Source organism: Megalobrama amblycephala, linkage group LG5 (genome assembly GCF_018812025.1).
Source record: "Megalobrama amblycephala isolate DHTTF-2021 linkage group LG5, ASM1881202v1, whole genome shotgun sequence".
NCBI lineage: Eukaryota > Metazoa > Chordata > Actinopteri > Cypriniformes > Xenocyprididae > Megalobrama > Megalobrama amblycephala.
Window position 1 is genome coordinate 2,834,452 of NC_063048.1, and position 18,661 is coordinate 2,853,112.

The 18,661-nt window shown below is 38.6% G+C and overlaps 2 protein-coding genes across 4 annotated transcripts in view; one reads left to right on the forward strand and one right to left on the reverse strand.

Annotated features, from left to right (window-relative positions):
* Positions 1 to 751: 751 nt before the first annotated feature.
* prox2 (prospero homeobox 2) lies at positions 752 to 18,301 on the reverse strand. 3 transcript variants are annotated; one of them, XM_048190201.1, is made up of 5 exons: positions 18,179 to 18,301; positions 15,440 to 16,742; positions 13,000 to 13,107; positions 5,519 to 5,713; positions 752 to 1,424 (listed from the first exon to the last, which is right to left on the reverse strand). In XM_048190201.1, the coding sequence occupies exons 1-5, from the start codon at positions 18,289 to 18,291 to the stop codon at positions 1,257 to 1,259; spliced, it is 1,887 nt and encodes a 628-aa protein (XP_048046158.1). In that variant the 5' UTR covers positions 18,292 to 18,301; the 3' UTR covers positions 752 to 1,256. The 3 variants fall into 3 exon arrangements, with proteins under 3 accessions (XP_048046158.1, XP_048046159.1, XP_048046160.1); XM_048190202.1 differs by lacking the exon at positions 18,179 to 18,301 and adding an exon at positions 17,335 to 17,441; XM_048190203.1 differs by lacking the exon at positions 18,179 to 18,301 and adding an exon at positions 17,166 to 17,290.
* The window catches only part of dlst (dihydrolipoamide S-succinyltransferase), a 29,956-nt gene continuing 29,541 nt past the window's right edge, over positions 18,247 to 18,661 (forward strand). The window contains exon 1 of the mRNA XM_048190214.1: positions 18,247 to 18,352. Coding sequence (XP_048046171.1) covers positions 18,290 to 18,352 — 63 coding nt within the window. The 5' untranslated portion in view covers positions 18,247 to 18,289. The remainder of the gene's footprint in view (positions 18,353 to 18,661) is intronic.

Genomic DNA, 18,661 nt, shown 5'->3' on the forward strand with positions numbered 1-18,661 from the left:
GGGCAATATTTTCATCAAATATCCTATCATATACCTCCAGAACACATGGAATATACGACACGTGTCGCATCAGATCATTCTGTGACTCTTCTGCATCTTTTTTAAAAGCTTCATGCTGGTCGTTATGCACTGCCATTCAATGGACGAGCTTGTGTTTGTGTGTCGACTGCATTTTTTTTTTTTTCTTTATTGTAAATTGACTTAGGAATCTGACATTTTTAAAAATTCTCCTTTTGTGGTCTATAAAAGAAAGAAGGGCATTCGGCATTAGAACAACATTTCATTTTCATTTTAGGGTGAACTGTCCCTTTAAATCTGAACACAATGTCGAGATTTGAGAGCTGGAAGACTGTCAGTGAATAAGTCAAAATATGACTTAAGAAGAGCATAAAACAAAAGTAATGCTGTTATGTTACTTTACGGTGTTTTTTGTTTTTTTGGAGCTTGACAGTCATGGTCACGATGAACCATTGCTGTGTGGAAACATGAAGACTCTTTGTTCAGAATATGGTCATTTTTCTTTGCTAGAATAAAATAACAGCATACAGGTTTGGATTGTCAGAATTTATTTTTTTAGCAAATGAAGTTGAAAGTAAGTCATTATTTCCGAATCCTCAAACAATTAACCCCATATTAACTGCTACAATATGAATCTTTTATTATTAAATGAAAAACCACACACTGCTTGAAAATGATAAACAAGAATATGCAAACTAATAAACATGATAAATAAGTATAACGGCAACATTTGAGGGAAATGCTTCTACATGCAATATATTTTAATCTGGGGTCCCAAGTAAACAGCAATATTCCACCTTTACTCATATTATACAGCTAAATTATACTTATTTACACCTTTTTTAATAATTATTACAGATGTTTCATGAGATACTTCACAGAAGAAACTTAACAGACAAATCCACATTAAAACACAAATCATAACTGCTTTTCCATTTCATCACCAGGAACATTTGAACTAAAAACACACCACACATTTGTCTACAGTGGCATTATAAAAGCTAAAAATATATTACACTGAAACCCAAAATCCAAACTATTATTAAACAAGCCTATTCCACAGACAAAAATGAAACAAACACGCTTTTCAGTCAACAGCAAAATATTTAGAATATATATTTAGATTTGTTTATAAAGCTGACAGTTCACTTATAAAAAGAAACATTTGTGACTGACACTCATGATAAATAAAGGGCGTGCGGCCACACATAAAGAGTCCTGTAGGTGGCGCTCTCTGTTTACAGGTAGGAAGGTGATTTGAAGTCCTCTGGAACGTCACTGTCTAGTTTGCAGATAACCTTGTAGATGGCTTTTTTCCAGGAGGGGTCGGAGTCTTTGGACAGGGAGATGGCGCTGTAGAACTCCTGAAGTGTGATTTCAGCCACCTCCAAGAATCTGTCAGGAACCTGAGGACAAACGTTTGAAACAGACCTCGGTCAGCATACAGCGTCACAAACACTGACTCAAGCCATACATACTGCCATGCCTGCTGATTAGTGAATCAGCAGGTGAGTGAGGTGAATCCTCACTAGTACTAGTGCTGATCAGTGTGTTTGTGCTACAGTCATCAGTGATTCTTCAAATCATGTGTGCTGTTGAGGACAACACACCAGAACACCTTAGAAACACCTTAGTAACCAGCCAGAATGCCCTGGCAACCACCCAGAACTACAATACAAGCACCTAGAAACCACCCAGAACACCCTAGCATCCAAGCAACCACTTAACAACCACCAAAAATACCCTAGCAATAACATAAAATTTCTTGAACAAAACACCCAGAACACACTAGCCTTGAAACCACCTAACAATGCTTTAGCAACCACCCAAAATACCCTAGCAATGACCTAAAATGACTAAGCAACCACACAGAACACACTAGGCTTGAAACCACATGGCAATGCCTTGGCAACCACTCAGAATGCCATGGCAACCACCCAGAACCACAATGCAAGCACTTAGCAACACCCTAGCAACTACTTAACAAGCATCCAGAATGCTCTATCAACAACCTAAATTGTCTTAGCAACCACCCAGAACACAGCCTAGGAACACCCTAGCAATAACCTTAGCAACACCAGAATTTCCTGGCAACCTCACAGAACATCCCAAAATATCCTAGAAACAACCTAAAATTCCCTAGCAACCATCAAGATCACACATGCCTAGAAACCACTTAACAGTGCCTTAGCAACCACACAGAATGCCCTAGCAACCACCCACAACACCCATGCAACCACCTAACAACCGCCCAAAATACCCTAGAAACAACATAAAATGCCTTGGGAACCACCCAGAACACACTAGCCTTGAAACCACCTAACAATCACCCTGAATGCTCTGGCAACCACCCAGAACCACAATGCAACCACCTAACAACCACCCAAAATACCCTAGTAAGAACTTAAAATGCCTTAGCAACCACCTAGAACACCCTAGCCTATAAACCACCTAACAACCACCCCAAGTACCCTAGCAACAACCCAAAATGCCTTAGCAACCGCCTAACAACCACCCAGAATACCATAGTAAGAACTTAAAATGCCTTAGCAACCACCTAACAATCACCCTGAATGTCCTGGCAACCACCCAGAATCAACTTGCAAGCACCTAACAACCACCCAGAATACACTAGTAACAACTTAAAATGCCTTAGCAACCATCGAGAACACCCTAGTCTATAAACCACCTAATAACCACCCCAAATACACTAGCAAAAACCTAAAATGCCTTAGCAACCACCTAACAATCACCCTGTATGTCCTGGCAACCATAGAGAACCAATATGCAAGCACCTAACAACCACCCAGAATACACTAATAACAACTTAAAATGCCTTAGAAACCACCAAGAACATCCTAGCCTATAAACAACCACCCAAAATACCCTAGCAACAACCTAAAATGCCTTAGCAACCATACAGAACACACTAGCCTTGAAACCACTTAGCAATGCCTTAGCAACCACCCAAAATTCAATGGCAAGAAGCCAGAACCACCATGCAAACACCTGGCAACTACTCAAAACACCCTAGCAACAACCTAAAATGCCTTGGCAACCACCCAGAACACACAAGCCTTGAAACCACTTAACAATGCCTTAGCAACCACCCAAAATTCCCTGGCAACCACTCAGAATCAAAATGCAAGCACCTGGTAACTACTCAAAACACCCTAGCAACAAGCTAAAATGCCTTAGCAACCACACAGAACACACAAGCCTTGAAAAAACTTAGCAATGCCTTAGCAACCACGCAAAATTCCCTGGCAACCACTCAGAACCAAAATGCAAGCACCCAGGATACACTCAGCAACAACATAAAATGCCTTAGCCAGCACCCAGAACACCCTAGCCTATAAACCACCTAACAACCACCCACATCACTGCAGCAACCGCACAATGAACACCTTAGCAAATGCATAGCAGTGCCCTGGCAACTGGTCACAACCACCTTAGCAACGTGATGGCAAGTTTGGAGGTCAAGTCTTGATGGTCTAACCCAACCGCAGGTTCAAATCATGCAGCTCAAGGTCAGTGTCAGAACCAATGCGACCGATGTTAAAGAGCAACTGCTCATGCCCACAGAACTCTGAGTCAACACCGTCAGCCCTTGATCTTCACGGAGCATCTTTAGTGTTCTCATTTTAAAGCGCAGTGGCAATGAACCAAATACAGTGTCAGAATCATTAGGTGAGCAGTGTGGATGGACGCTTTGATTTCCTGCAGCCTGTTGCTTCGAACTTAACTGCTCGGAAAATGCATGAAAGGACCCCGTTCCCATCGCAGGAATTCAGGCGGCGCATCACTTTGAAGGACTCAGCTTGTGTATGAGGGTGGGAAGAAGGTGGATCTATCCGGCGGCATTATTTCCCGAAGAGTAGCTCCGCTCACTGTTGACAGTTTTGTTTCTCGTGCATCTCCAGACACAAAAGCAGGCCCTGGGAAAGGAATGTCTTGGTGCTGAGGTAAAGACAACTGTCTCCGCTCGTTCCCATCGGGCGGCCCATCACTCTTGGGATTTCTGGCTTCTTTCGCATCAGTAGCAATCCAAACGGCAGTCAGGCGTGGCCGGGGCATAATCTCAAGTTGTTTTAGCAGATGCTGCAGCTTCCTCTTCCCACAGTTTGATGCAGCAGCGCTGGGCTCTGGGATCATGGCCGTCTACAGCCGCACAGCTACAGGTGCGGCTCGACGCGCGGGTCAGACCGAGGACACCCGACTGAAAGGACCGGCTTAGACCAGCATGAATCTCTCTGCTGGTTTATGCTGCAGATCAGCATCCAAAACACATACTATACTATACGCTGGTGAGCAGTAATGCTGGTCTTTAAATCTCTGATGTGCATTTTAACAGAAACTAACTTTATTTAGCAAATAATCAATGGGACATTCTGTGTCAACTCAACCAGGCTCAAATTTTTTATTTTGTAAATATTTTTTCTGTAGAAAGACAAACAGAAATAGTGATGAAAGCCAAAATATTAAATGTCACAGATGTATATTTACTGAGTAATCCACTATTTTGTAGAGGGTGTCAAAAGGACAATTTTCACCTGAGATTTGGAGCCAATTTTCAGGGGTGTAAAAATGACTTTAGAAAGATGGCAGCATCATTATTTTATTTTTACACAGAGATTGGTAGATATATTTGTAAAATCTGTTGACTTTAGCAATCTTTGTCTCGTTATTTGCCAACAGTGACATCTCAAAAATGGGAAAAAAGCACTTCTTATGCTTTTTTGCCTCAAGTTTGCATGCCTGTAACTCAAGAAGTATTAAAGATATCTTAATATCCTTTCAGATTCTGATTTTTAACAAACTTTCCTTTTGGTATCTTCATTTTAAAGGCTCTCAATGGTTCAATCCCAGAGATATGGAGATCTTAATGTGGTTCCATGAGTAAATTGGTCAATTGTACACATTTTCAGTGGTCAAAAACCAAATGTGGAAAGTGGGGAAAAATGGCTTATGAACCATTTCTGTTTAAAGTTATATCCTGTTTTACTACTTCACCACCGTATATCCTAAAACGAATGTAAATATTGATTTAACTCTATTAGACACTAATGTAGAGGCTGTAGTCCATATATTGGTGCCTTCTGCAATGCAAAAAAAATTCTTCCTTAGTATTTTTGTCATATTCTAGTACAAATATCTAACATTTTAAATCAAGATACATTTACTTGAGAGGCAAAATACTTGAGATATTTCTTCTGAAAATAGTATCAAAGACTTTGAGTTTTTGCTCAAAAAAACGGTAATCTTCTTTTCCCTTTGAATTAAGTTTATTTTTCTGACCCCATTGGCAGATATTGCTTCTTGTTTGTTCTTTTCTTCAGAGCTCAAATAATACACAGGATCATACATCATATTTACATCCATTCCAATAATTTCTGCAGATTTTTCACTAAAACCAGTACAGTATCTGCTTGAACTGGTCTATTTATTTTTAGCAAACATCAAACATTACGTGTGAAGACTGGTGTAAAGGCGTAAGTACCTGGAAGTCATTGGCTTTGTTGTAGTGCATGTTGAGGGCGCGGAACAGCTCGGACTCTCTGGTGATGGATATGTCTTTCACATCGTTAACACCGTCTATGATGGCCTGACGAGCAAACTTCTCCATCTGGATGTAGTAGAACTCTCTGAAGTTACTGAACCACTTGATCAGCTGGGACGTGATGCAGCGATTGAACTAAAACAAGGAAATATTCAAAGTGTCAAATGAAGAGTTGCATTAATGTAATATATTTTTAGGCTGCTCTGCCTCATCTTTCTAACAGCGCTCATCAGTGTCAAAATTATTAAGATGACCAATCATATCAAAGAAGGCGGGGCTTTACTGTTCACAGAACCCGAGCATGAATTCCTGCGCAACCCTTCAGGTTTAAGGGTAAAAGAGTGCAAGGAAAGATACAGTATCTAAAGAGTTAAAATCTGACAACTGTTTGTGATACAAACTATTCAACCTTTTTTCTTTTTTTGCCATTTTGAATTTAAAATATATAATTTACAAGAATTCGTAATTGGATGTTACCAGAAAAGAAAGGGTTAGTTCACCCAAAAATTAAAATAATGTCATTAATTACTCACCCTCATGCCGTTCCACACCCGTAAGACCTTCGTTCATCTTCAGAACACAAATTAAGATATTTTTGATGAAATCCGATGGCTTAGTGAGGCCTGCATAGCCAGCAATGACATTTCCTCTGTCAAGATCCATTAATGTACTAAAAACATATTTAAATCAGTTCATGTGAGTACAGTGGTTCAATATTAATATTATAAAGCCACAAGAATATTTTTTTGTGCACCAAAAAACCCCCAAAATAATGTCTTTTTAACAATATCCAGTGATGGCCGATTTCAAAACACGGCTTCATGAAGCTTCAGAGCTTTACGAATCAAATCAGTGGTTCGGAGCGCTAAAGTCACGTGATTTCAGCAGTTTGGCAGTTTGATACGTGATCCGAATCATGATTCGACAGAAAAGATTTGTAATGCTCTGAAGCAGTGTTTTGAAATCGGCCATCACTAGATATTGTTAAAAAGTTTTTTTTGTGTTTTTTTTGGTGCACCATAAATATTCTCGTGGCTTTATAATATTAATATTGAACCACTGTACTCACATGAACTGATTTAAATATGTTTTTTAGTACATTAATGGATCTTGAGAGAGGAAATGTCATTGCTCAGGCCTCACTGAGCCATCGGATTTCATCAAAAATATCTTCATTTGTGTTCTGAAGATGAACGAAGGTCTTACGGGTGTGGAACAACATGAGGGTGAGTAATTAATGACATTATTTTCATTTTTGGGTGAACTAACCCTTTAACTATTTCAGCATATTTTGATTAAGAGTGAATGGTACATATTTTAAAATAAAAATATTAGTTGCAAATATTTCAAATGCATTAATTCACAATAAATTCTAGTTCTTTTACTGTTTTCTTACTTTTTCTATATTTCCTTTAAAAAACATAAACAAACATGTCAAATCAGATGACAATATCAATTACTCGATTTCGATCTCTTTATTTTGATGAACCAATATTGATTCTTAAATCCCAAGATTCGATCTTTAAGTCTGTGAATGAAAAAAAATGTACTAAACATTATTTGTAACTCCTGCCATCCAATAATCGCAATAATCTTCTAAAAATGTTCTTCGATACATCTTTCCGTCATGAAATTCAAACAATGAATTTAAGTTTTTAGTACAGCCACCAATTAATGGTTTATGTTTCAACACCAAATTGGAGTAGAAAAATAATTTAAACATTAAAAAGTTAATATAACAACTGCCTTGTGTGCAATTTAAATGTTTGTATATAGTGTTGATTATTATATCTAAAAATAAATAGCAATTGAATTTAATACTTTGGACTTGTTCATTTTAGCCTTTAATATTATACTAATGTACCAAATGACAGGGCTCCCTGTGTAGTTTTTGACATGGATTTTACCTGATATTTATCCAAACTATTCGAATTGAATCAGATCAAGAGCTTGTGAATCAATTTGTGGAATCTGTGTCATTATCCAGTGCTAGCTCTTGGATTTGTGATAAAAAAGGTAAAAAAAGAAAATCCCACAGACACACACTGAAGGAGCGGGTCTGGATCTGAGATAGATTGAACTTGGTGGGACAGACTTGATTCAATTCATGATTCATCATAGGTTTCTGATGGAATTCAAAAGCAATTTTGCAAATTTAGAATGATTCACTTTGAATCGTAATGAAACTGTATTAGATTCAAATAAAAATAATTTAAAGGATTTTTATTACTGCATCTTGAGCAAGAAAATCTGGTACTTTATTGCACCAAAAGAAACAGTTAGGCTACAGTTGAGGTCATGAGTTTATCCTTGCAGAATAAATTGCAGTACTGTTATTTTAAAAAAAAATAATAATAATAATTAGAGGGATCACGAAAATTGCATTTTGTTTTATTTAGTACTGTTATTTTAAAAAAAGAGCTATTTTACACAACAGAAGTTTACTTATAGACCACATGACTATAATAATAACTGAAATTACACAATGTTTGCATATGCTTCATTCTTAATACTGTGTCATTGACAAAAAAGGGACTCATGAACAACTATCACAAAACTTACAAACAGCACACACTATTAAAGGTATGAAACTTTCATTTGTGTGAATTCAGTCAGTTATTTTGTCTTATGTACTGTGAAATAGCTTATTCAGGGCAGTATTACATAAAAAACAACAACATGCAATTTATGATCCCTCTTAGTTTTTTTAAAATAATCAACATTTTCCAGATTCTGTCCTCAACTACCCATAAAAAGTACAATATGCTGATAAAATATTTTAGAGCTTCACTTGAAAAATTACATATTTTTTTCCCACAAATTTTCATGGCCTGGAAATGACTACTTTAAAATTGCCTGATGTTTTGAGGTTTGTTGTGAGAGAGAGAGCTGTCATGAACTCATATAGTCAGTGTCTGTCCTGAGAAGTGATCGGAAGACCCCGGAAAACTGCTCAGGAGTTATGGATGGAGAGCAGGTGCAATCCCGTAAGGAACACTTGACAAAAAGTGCATTGCAACACAATGTCAGGAACCTAGAATCATGGCAGTACTCGTTTCCTAAAAGTTTTGTTTGTTGTTGTTATTCTGGAGCTGCTTTCCAAACTATTTTCAGCAACACAGTCTGTTTAATCGGCTGTAGTCACAACTCATCTTTCCCAGCCGATGTCTTGCACATAGAATAACATCTATCCAAACAGCAGACGAAACCCTGCCTTCACATTAGCCCTGTTATTATAACTGCTGATCCGATAACAGAGGGGCAAAAAGAGCAAAAACCTGCCCAAGGGCTCAAAGACGCTTCTTTTCGTGGAGTGTGAGAAAGGGGTCAGAAGGAAACTTCCTTCTGATTGACTTCGGCTGACGGGAATGGAATCGGACACTGGGATTAGCCCAGCCTTTGTTTGCTGAGACTTCCCACATCAGGACAGGGAGGAGTTCGGCCGTGACTCTGTGACCCTGTGACGGTCCGGACGGACGCACCAGATACAGTGTCCAGCTGAGCTGCAGCGAAGTGTCCAGATGGTCACTTTTCCAGTGATCTTGATTTTCTGGGCCATTTTTCTGCTTTCTGTGTGTATCATTTGCTTTTTTAAAGTCACCATGAAATCAAACTCGTACTCTTAAACGAGGGCGGAGCAACCTGTCACTCACATGAGATCCACCAACAGCAAACCACAACCATTGAATCAATTCCCAACAGACAAAATCAAGCCCCGCCCTACATTTGTTCTTGTTTGAGAGGCAGCTTCACTCGGATATACGTCACAATAGGGAAGAAAAGACTAGCACAACTTCCGTTTCATGCCAACTTTAAATTTGTCACATGCTGTAGAGAACATATTTGCTGCTATTGTTTGGTGAAGAAATGACTTACTTATTATTGATATAACCAAACATCACTTTCAAAACCTTACTGAATAATGTTATCAGACAAGCTTTGACGCTTTGTTGTTAGTCTGTGGAGGATCTGTGTATTCGGATTATTTAAAACAGAATTTTATAGAAATTACCTAGATACACTTTATCTAGCTGACATTATATATTTAACATTGTCAAATCTGTTTGACCACATGACTCAAACTGAAATAGTTTCTCTTATCTCTCATCAATGTTTCATGTTCAGAATTATATCAGCCTTATCGAGCTCAGTGATTCAATCACAACCACACAATGTTTTCCTGACACCAACATATTGTTGTGATGTGGTTTAGCAGTGAATTAGGTAACTTTCAACAATCAAACAGGGTTTTACAAAGATAATTTTTTCTTCAATTATGTGCAATTTATTACAGGAAAAAAACTGAACTTTATTTATAATATATAATATAGTACTATCTATGTAGTAATGTTTCACTTAAGGGTTTGGCTTATGGTTATTAATTATAATTAATGGCACTTAGGAAGGCTGAAAGCACATATTTAGGACTGTGGATAATATTTTAACCTGTCACTCGCATTTTAGAATGTAGCCGTGAAAATGCACACACATTCATTTGAAGCTGATAACATGTGACGTGAGAATTTGTACCAAAAACAGCCACCAGGTGACGCCCACAGATTATTGATTTTTTTTACATGTTCTCCTGTCACAAATCAATACATTTCTATCACAATATCACTTCTATAACAACAGCAACACATAAAATAGTGAAGTCAATTTTGTGATATGAAACTTGGCACCGCCCACAGGGGGGAGGAGCTTGCCAAAAGGTATATAGGGCCAGATTTACTAAACGGAAAAAAAAGCGATAATGGCAGTGGAAAGTTCTGCGTGTGATCTACTGACGACGCTCAAATTAAAGAACACAGACGCAGCCGGATCATTTCCACAATAATCAACGCAATCTACCAAGAGCAGCGCAAATTAGCGTCTGTATCGTTTTTGGGCGGTAAATAATGGCACAAATACCAGTAAATTGACTAGCACAAACCTTAGTAAATCACCTTGCATGATTCATTTAAATACTCTCCGCCCATAAATTTTGCATCTGAAAGGGAAACTCCTACAAATGCATATGCAGTAATATCAGCCGCAAAAATAACCTGTTTTTCAGTGCTAATTTTCACTGACAGCATTTTTTTAATGCCAAATGAGGGTTTGCGCTGGCCCAAGCAAACCATAAAGTACCGTTTCATTGGTGTCCAATTTCAAAACGGATTAATACTAAAATATGTGATGGGGAAAAAGGCAGCAGAACAACAGGATATTTGAAGGATGTGTTCCTTTATATATATATATGTTATAAATGTTTTATTTTTTATTTTTTTCAAAATGATTAAAACATTTTTTTCTTTCTGAAATATGCAAGCACAAATGGAACAGTTTCCTGTCAATATGCCTGACTGGTAACACTGAATATATGCAGTGTCTTAAACAGTACGGGCATTAATGTGCCATCTGAGGGAGTGAGACGATTGAGAACCAACGAGAGAGTCATGCAATAACAACACACAAGCTTTTTCCTGTTGTGTTGACTCATCACAACACTTGTGCCTCAGGACACGTTACACACTCACAGGATATGCCGCTAGACACACACACACACACACACACACACACACACAGCCTGAACTGCCCTCACTATCCGCGGCTCAGCGCTCTTCTATTGTTGTGTGGTGAAAGCTCACAGCTGAAGGGTTAACGCTGAATAGAGGAGGTTGTGCTCCTCTCCACCGCCTCTTTTGTCTCCTTTTGCTGACTTGAGAAACTCTTCTTTTAACTTTGTCAAAGTTAAACCAGCAGTTCAGGAATTGCCACCCCAACATACAGGAATATTTGCTCAAGCGTCTAATTTTGTGTTAATATTCTGTATTTTTGCTAAAGCAACAGAATGTTCTTTTCTTTTATGACTTGATGTGATTTTTTTTTTATGTGTAACTGATCATTAGGATAAATATAGATTAAGATAAAAGAGATAAAAGCTATAAAAATGTATAAAATAAATAACTGATTTACTCTAGGGTTCATGGGACTCAATTAAAAAAAAAAAAAAAAAATGCCAAAAAGGTTCTATATGGAACTATAAGGGTTCCGTCAGGAACCTTCCATCATGGGATCGTTTTATGAATTTAGTTTTGAACTTTTTAATTCTTTTTAAGTTTAATAAAGTTTTATGAATTAGGCAGCTCATAAGCACACTTTATCACTAGAAAATGTTTTAAATAACATGTTAAACATGAAAGCATTATGCAATCATGTAAAAAATTTCTCCTTACAGTATATAGAACCTTTTTAGGCATTTTTTAAAATTGGAGTCATGAACCCTAGAGTTCTATTTAGAACCCCAGTTTTCTAATTATGATCACGATATACACTAATTAACATTAAAGGCCGTTCACACCAAGAACGATTGCCAGGTTGGCAGGTTTTCACAACAAAACCCACCCAATTGCTACTCAAAACTATCCCAATTGCGTTTCGGGGGGGTCCCCAGTAAAAATCGCACTCTGGGGGAAAAAATCTGCGTTTTTGGCGGGGTTCCCCTAGTAAAATTCACATTCCAGGGACTGAATATCATGTTATTTGGGGTCACTTCAAGCTGCGACAACAGTGTTAAAGTAGCCCAATTCTGCAGCAAAAACAGCGGACTTGGCAACACTGAAGATTAAAGATATAGTTCTAAAAATCATTTCTAAATATAAAAGTATAGCACTGTCCACACCACAACTTTAACAATATAGAGAAACAATATCATTGGGATCACTTTCAGAATTATCTGTTCCAGCTATTGAACGATAAAACACTGACAGCCAATCAGAATCCATCCTAATTTAAGGGCTCGCGCATTTAAAATGGCAGACAACATTGTGGAGAAGTTAATCGCTGAGGTCCAGAAAAATCCACCACTGTTTGACAAGTCAACCCCCCTTTTCAAGGATACTTTAAAGAAAATGGACATATGGAAAACAATCTGTCATACCCTCGGAATAAATAGTGAGAAGTATTAACGATGAGATCATTATGCCAGGCTAGAAAACAGTGTAACATAACATTACCTCAGGGAACCAGCGCTATTTTCGACAACATTGTCTTGATTCCTCTGAAGTTGCAGTGAAAAAGACTAGGTATTGTTTCACCGTTAAATTAGATCGATTACACTAGCTATTCACTCCAAACATAGCATGCTGAGGATATCTGCTGGTTAAAGCCGTGTAAATGCAACAAGAACAGCAAAAACATGCTGAACACACTTTTGCACTTAGCATAAACAGACTGTTTTCGTTCATTGGTGTGGACGCAAATACAGTTATCTTTATAGTTATCGTTCTTGGTGTGAACGGGCCTTAAGAGAAGCATTACCGACCCCTAATTTCGGGTATAATGATAATTTTGATAGACACAAATGCTCATGTAAATTAATGTGCATTGTCCCTTTCAAAATAAAATAGACATATTGAGAAATTTGGTGAAACACATACCTTGACATCAGGGAAGAAGTTCTTGAGTAAGTTCGAGCTTGGGTAGCGTGTGTAGAAGAACATCAGTTTGGCTTTCTTCAGATGGTTTGGGGTCAGACCTTCCTGAATGTGAAGAGAGTTAAGGCCTCAAAAACCTCACGATAAATGGAGATCTGCCAAATATGACACAGTGACCTAAGCCCTTGATGTGTAGATGAACTTGTGCATTTTCAGACAGCACTGCACATTAACACACCCCCAAACAAATAAGCATCAATTTGCCCTATTCATCGCTCCAAATGAATTAACAGCTCTGTATTGACCAGAGAGAGTCGATTAAGCATGTGCTAACTAGAAAAAGAGCCAAACTAATTAGATTAAGAGACCTCCAATCCAAGCCGTTTGCTCCACGTCTGCACATAGTAATTGCTTTGCTGCGAAACACAGATGAAATTGTCTCAGTGAGGATGAAGAGGATCGGCTTACGTCCTTTTTTACATTGTGAAATAATCCATGAGAGTTTCTTTTTAATATATATTGTTTAGCACAAAGAAACATGTTGCTTCTTAATGTAAAGCAAAAACAGCTGCTATTATTAAACTATCACTTCGAAACAGACAATCACAGTTCGGCCTCAAAAAGGAGCCGCAATATTGTATAATATAAATCTAATGATGTTTAAAAGCGAAGCGTTCTGCATGCTGCGGTATATATATATATATATATATATATATATATATATATATATATATATATATATGACACTCTGGCCATTGATGATGGTGTATAATGATGGCTGAGAGCTTGCTTTTCACAAACAACCAAAAGTGACCTCTCTCATCCACTCCAATCACATTGAGAGTGCAGAAACATATTCCGCACCTTTTCAAGTCCGAGGGGGAAAAAAAATCAGAGAATTTCCAGAAGAGAAACTGTTGCTTTTTCTGCCTTTGAAAATTGGCTTTTGTTCCTAACAATTCTTATCAAAGCCTTGTATTCCTTTTTATTTGTCTTTTCCTGGACTTAAAGTCATTACTGAGCCCAGATTAAAGAAGATGCTACAATTTTCTTTGGGGTTACCGAGATCAAAGCAAAAATTCTCCTTGAAGTCTGCGTTAGTGGAACTGCTCACCGCTGCACTCAATTCAACGATTGTTCGCCGAGCTCGAGAGCTGGTCGTTTGTTCAGCAATATCTCAATGTTAACTACTCTATATTAAATAAAAACAGTCAACTAAACAAAGAGAGGGCTTTTTCAAAAGCAGCTGAAGCTAAACAAAGAACATCATCCAGAGATAAAAACGACTCCTGCAACATGAAACGTATTTCTTTCAACACATTTGTTGCGCATCCACTATAAACTATGAAACTGCAAACATACGAAGAGAAAAATCAGCAGTGAGATTTCTTGAATATCTCAGTCTAGGCAGCAACAAGATTAAATCTGCAAAGTTTCTCCTGAAACATCTCAATAAGAGACAACTTTTGACTCTATTTTTATGAAAACACTTTACATTAAGGTCATTTGTTAACATAAATGAGTTACAAACAATGACCAACACTTCTACAGTTGATGTCAACATTTACTTATGTGTTTTTAAAATCAAAAGTTGTATCTGTTAACATTTGTTAATGCATGATGAACTAACACAAATTATTGTTTTTTATTATCAAGCACTAATAAATGCTCTTAAAACGTTCTTATTTTATGTCAGATAATGCATGTTAACAAAATAGACCTCATTGTAAAGTGTTGCCATTTTATTTAATCTAATGAATTTCAGAGAGAGAAAAAACACACTTCAAACTCAACAACATCCAAGCAACACAATTTTCTTTTTCACACATCCTTAGAAGAAAAGGTTCTATTACGGAACTTTAAATGGTTCCGTCAGGTGCTTCGTCTTATATATAACCTTTTTGTCATGAAGGGTTCTTTAAAGATGACTCTAGAGTTCTAAAATAGAACCTTTTGTCTAAAGAGTGTCTGAAAGAAAGATTATTTTACTCTGATATATAGTTCTGCTTTGGCATTAAAGGAATAGTTCACCCAAATGGTTTGGTCCAATGCTTGCACTAATAAAAAAATGACACTAATGAATTTCAGAGAGAGAAAAAACACACTTCAAACTCAACAACATTCACACACTCTTAGAAGAAAAGGTTCTATTACGGAACTTTAAATGGTTCCGTCAGGTGCTTTGTCTTATATAGAACCTTTTTGTCATGAAGGGTTCTTTAAAGATGACTCTAGAGTTCTAAAATAGAACCGTTTTTCTAAAGAGTGTCTGAGAGAGAGATTGGCATTATTGGCATTAAAGGAATAGTTCACCCTTTCTTTCTTCTGAGCAACACTGGATATAGTCGCTATCCGAACCCTTTTGGTTTGGTCCAATGCATTGGACTAATAAAAGGAATAACTATCCCTTTAAAGAGCTACAGACGCAGCGTTCAAAGGATATATTGAGGGACATGAAGGAGCTTCTCTCAGCCATGCTCTGCAGATCTCCACACTCCATCTTGACGTGCGGGAGGCAGAGCGCGTCGACAGCGACTAGTCCGGGAGGTCCGGCGCGATGGTGCTGCTGAGCCAGATGCCCCTTGGATCTCATGGCCACGCTTTCCCACGAATGCTCCATGGAGTCTGGCGTCGACCTCTCCAGGGAAGTGGGCAGACAGGGCAGTCCGGAGAAGGCAGAGTGCGGTCCGTACTTCAAAAGGTGCTCCAGGATCTGGCTGTCGTGCAGAGGAGCATTGTAGCCGAACTGGAATGGACTCTGGTGGAGCGGGTAGGGTCTCTTTACACCCGGGATTAGCTGGGTTGGGGAAGGTTTACGGACTACTAAGGACAAGGCTTCGGTTTGGTGTTCTGGGCTCTCGAAGTGAGACTTGGCGACTTCCTCCGAGTCCGACAGCTCTGAAGGGGAATCGTCTTGGCTTGGCTTCTGTGTTTCTGAGGACTCTGGACTCTGAGGCGATTGATTCGGTAGGGTCGTCGAGAGTTTCTTGAAGACCATATCGATGCTTTCGCTCACAGTCCTGGTCAGCTCGCACTTAAGAGTCTCCTGGAGGTTCTTCACCGCCCTGTCGCTGCTTTCCACTTTAACCTGGTGGTGGATCTCGCTCAAACTCGGTTGCTCTGATCCGCCTCGTTCCTCGTTCTCCGAGTAATTCTGGTCGTACACATGGGAGATCTTCTCCTGGAGCTGATGCAGGAGTCGCTGCATGCTTTGGAGCTGCTCCTTGAGTTTGTGACACTCTTCGTCTTTGCTGGTCTTCGGTCGGACGTCGGGTTCCTGGTGCAACGGGAGCCTCTGCTTGCGTTTGTCTCGTCTAGAGCGAGCGGCTTCGCAGTCCCTCTCTGCCTCTCCTTGGGACCCTGCCATGCCTCGAATGATGTTCTCCACCCGGGCACGTTTGGCCTGGAGGTGTTCGCTCAACGGCCGTTCGACGTCTGCGCTCGCCGACAGATCCTCGCTGCTGCTCTGGTCCTCTTGAGCGAAATCTTCTGTCGCGTTGGACTCGGAGGGCAGGTACAGGAGGTTGCTGTCGAGGGAGGTCAGTTTGTTGTGAATGGTTTTACGCAGGAGGTGAGATATAATGGAGCCGTTGTGGTAGGAAGCGAGAGGCTCGTCGTACGTGCTTCTGCGAAAGCAAGGGAGCAAGTGCTCGGATTTGTTGCCGTCGCTCGGCTTGTGCATGCTTTGTTCAGGTGGACTCAGATTCATGTTTTTCTGCAGGACTTTCCGTGTGAGTCTTGAAAATCTGTAATATTTTATAAATGAAATTAGGCATTGCATATATACCACGCACTTCTTACATTATTATAAACTGCATTACACATCTTATCCTTAAATACACACAAAACTATTTTTTTTATTCAATGAATTCTGGTTTTAAAGAATTGTGAGTATTGTTTATTATATTATTGTCACTTTTTCATATGTTATTAAAACAGAACAGAGAAAAAACATAATATTAAATTATAATATTAGATTCAGAGCAAATTCAGTCGATTTCATATTAGTCTAGATTTAATTTAGATTCAAGTAAACCTTCTATTTGTGGCATTCATGCACCGTTTTCTATATGTTAATCTGAATATATCTATATTTTCGCACTCTTTTCATGCTTTGAACGTAAATATTCAATGCAAACCCGTGTAATAATTATGAAACATACACATACGTGAGATATGACTATATGCATTTCAAAGCAGTATTATAATGAAGAATTATAACGTTCATATTGCAGTTTTTTTTTCACAAAAAAAGGTAAAAGTTAAGCCGATAAAACCGCCAGTGTAATGAGAGAAACTTCCGCGCATGATGAGAGAGAGGAGAGAGCGCGCGCTTACCTGTTGCTCTGGAGACGCTTGACTGACAGTGTGTGCTCGCGGCACGCGCTCTGATCTGGCTCCAGTGAAGTGGGCGGGGCCAGAGCCGCCCTTAATCAACATGCCGGCCAATCAGAAACTAGACACACAGCCAAGTATGTAAACAACTGCCTTTCTGTCGTTTCGTGGATTTTATTAAAACTTTTCACTTTTGGTGAATTTCATGTACATAAAATAAAAATGTAGCATATCTAACCCATGTTTCATACTTTGTTTAAATAAGTTTGATTATGAAATTTACTATTTTAGCTAATAATTGATTTTTAGTAAAGGAAATTATGTCACTTAAGTTATTTTATTTAATATTTTATTATTATTTTATCTTGTTATCGTCAGAACATATTTTTTGTTAATTATTATTACTGGAACTGCTGAAATGACAGACTATTTGACTTTGATATGTGTACTTTGAAGTGGATTTGTACGGTTTTTGCATTTCATAAGAAAAAAATAATAACAACAAATGTCTACAAAATAAAAATAATATAAATGGGATCGAAATAAATATTGTAATTTCGTATGGACATTTATAACGTTTAATTTATGAGTATAATACGGTTATGTGTTACAGATGTTGCAATGAAAAGAGGAAATTAGTAAAAATTATAAACATTATGTATAACTTTTATTATTACTATTTGTATTTTATTTCGTGTACTAATAATCCCATTAATAATAAATACTGTAAAACAGTACACAATATGCATGGTTCACAATTCTATTGCGCATTTATTGTTATAAATCCAGGTTGAATTAAAATGAAAAAAAGAGTGACAAATCAATGGTACATTCCGTCCTCGCTCACCTCTCTCTGACTCGTGATGGTACGTTCCGCACTGCTTCCGGCTTGTGGCGGCGCTGTTTCCGGTGCTGTGCTGTGAGAGCTGCTGCAGTGCGCGCGGTCCACCCTGACGACATGTTATCCCATTCCCGCTGTCTCACCCGGAGCCTCGGGCGCTCGATCACCGCCCTGCGGCAGGTACGTGTGTCTTTCACCCGTATGTGTCCCGCAGATTGACCGAATGATGGTTAACTGAGCGCGATGACCGTTATGATGACGGCAGCGGTAGGCCGCGCGCAGGCCCAAGGGCAGCAGGACATTCACACACAAACACACAGCAGAAGAACAAACACCTTCACATCACATTAAAGACACTCGCGCGGGCTCTTAATGCGTTATATGGTGCGTTCATCAAAATTTAAATCAATACTGTAGATCAGTGAGGTCATTTGAGAATCGTCTGCTGTCAAAGTTCCCATGTGATCGAGCTGTCACCTCCCATTTGAT

Excerpts from the sequence above, each read along its gene's own strand:
- prox2 (XM_048190201.1), bottom strand. The coding sequence starts at position 18,291 with ATGTCGTCAGGGTGGACCGCGCGCACTGCAGCAGCTCTCACAGCACAG. Across the intron at positions 13,108-15,439 it reads GCTCCTTCATGTCCCTCAAT|ATTCAGGAAGGTCTGACCCC; the intron begins ATATCCTTTGAA and ends AACTCTCTTCAC. Across the intron at positions 1,425-5,518 it reads ACAAAGCCAATGACTTCCAG|GTTCCTGACAGATTCTTGGA; the intron begins GTACTTACGCCT and ends GTTTGTCCTCAG.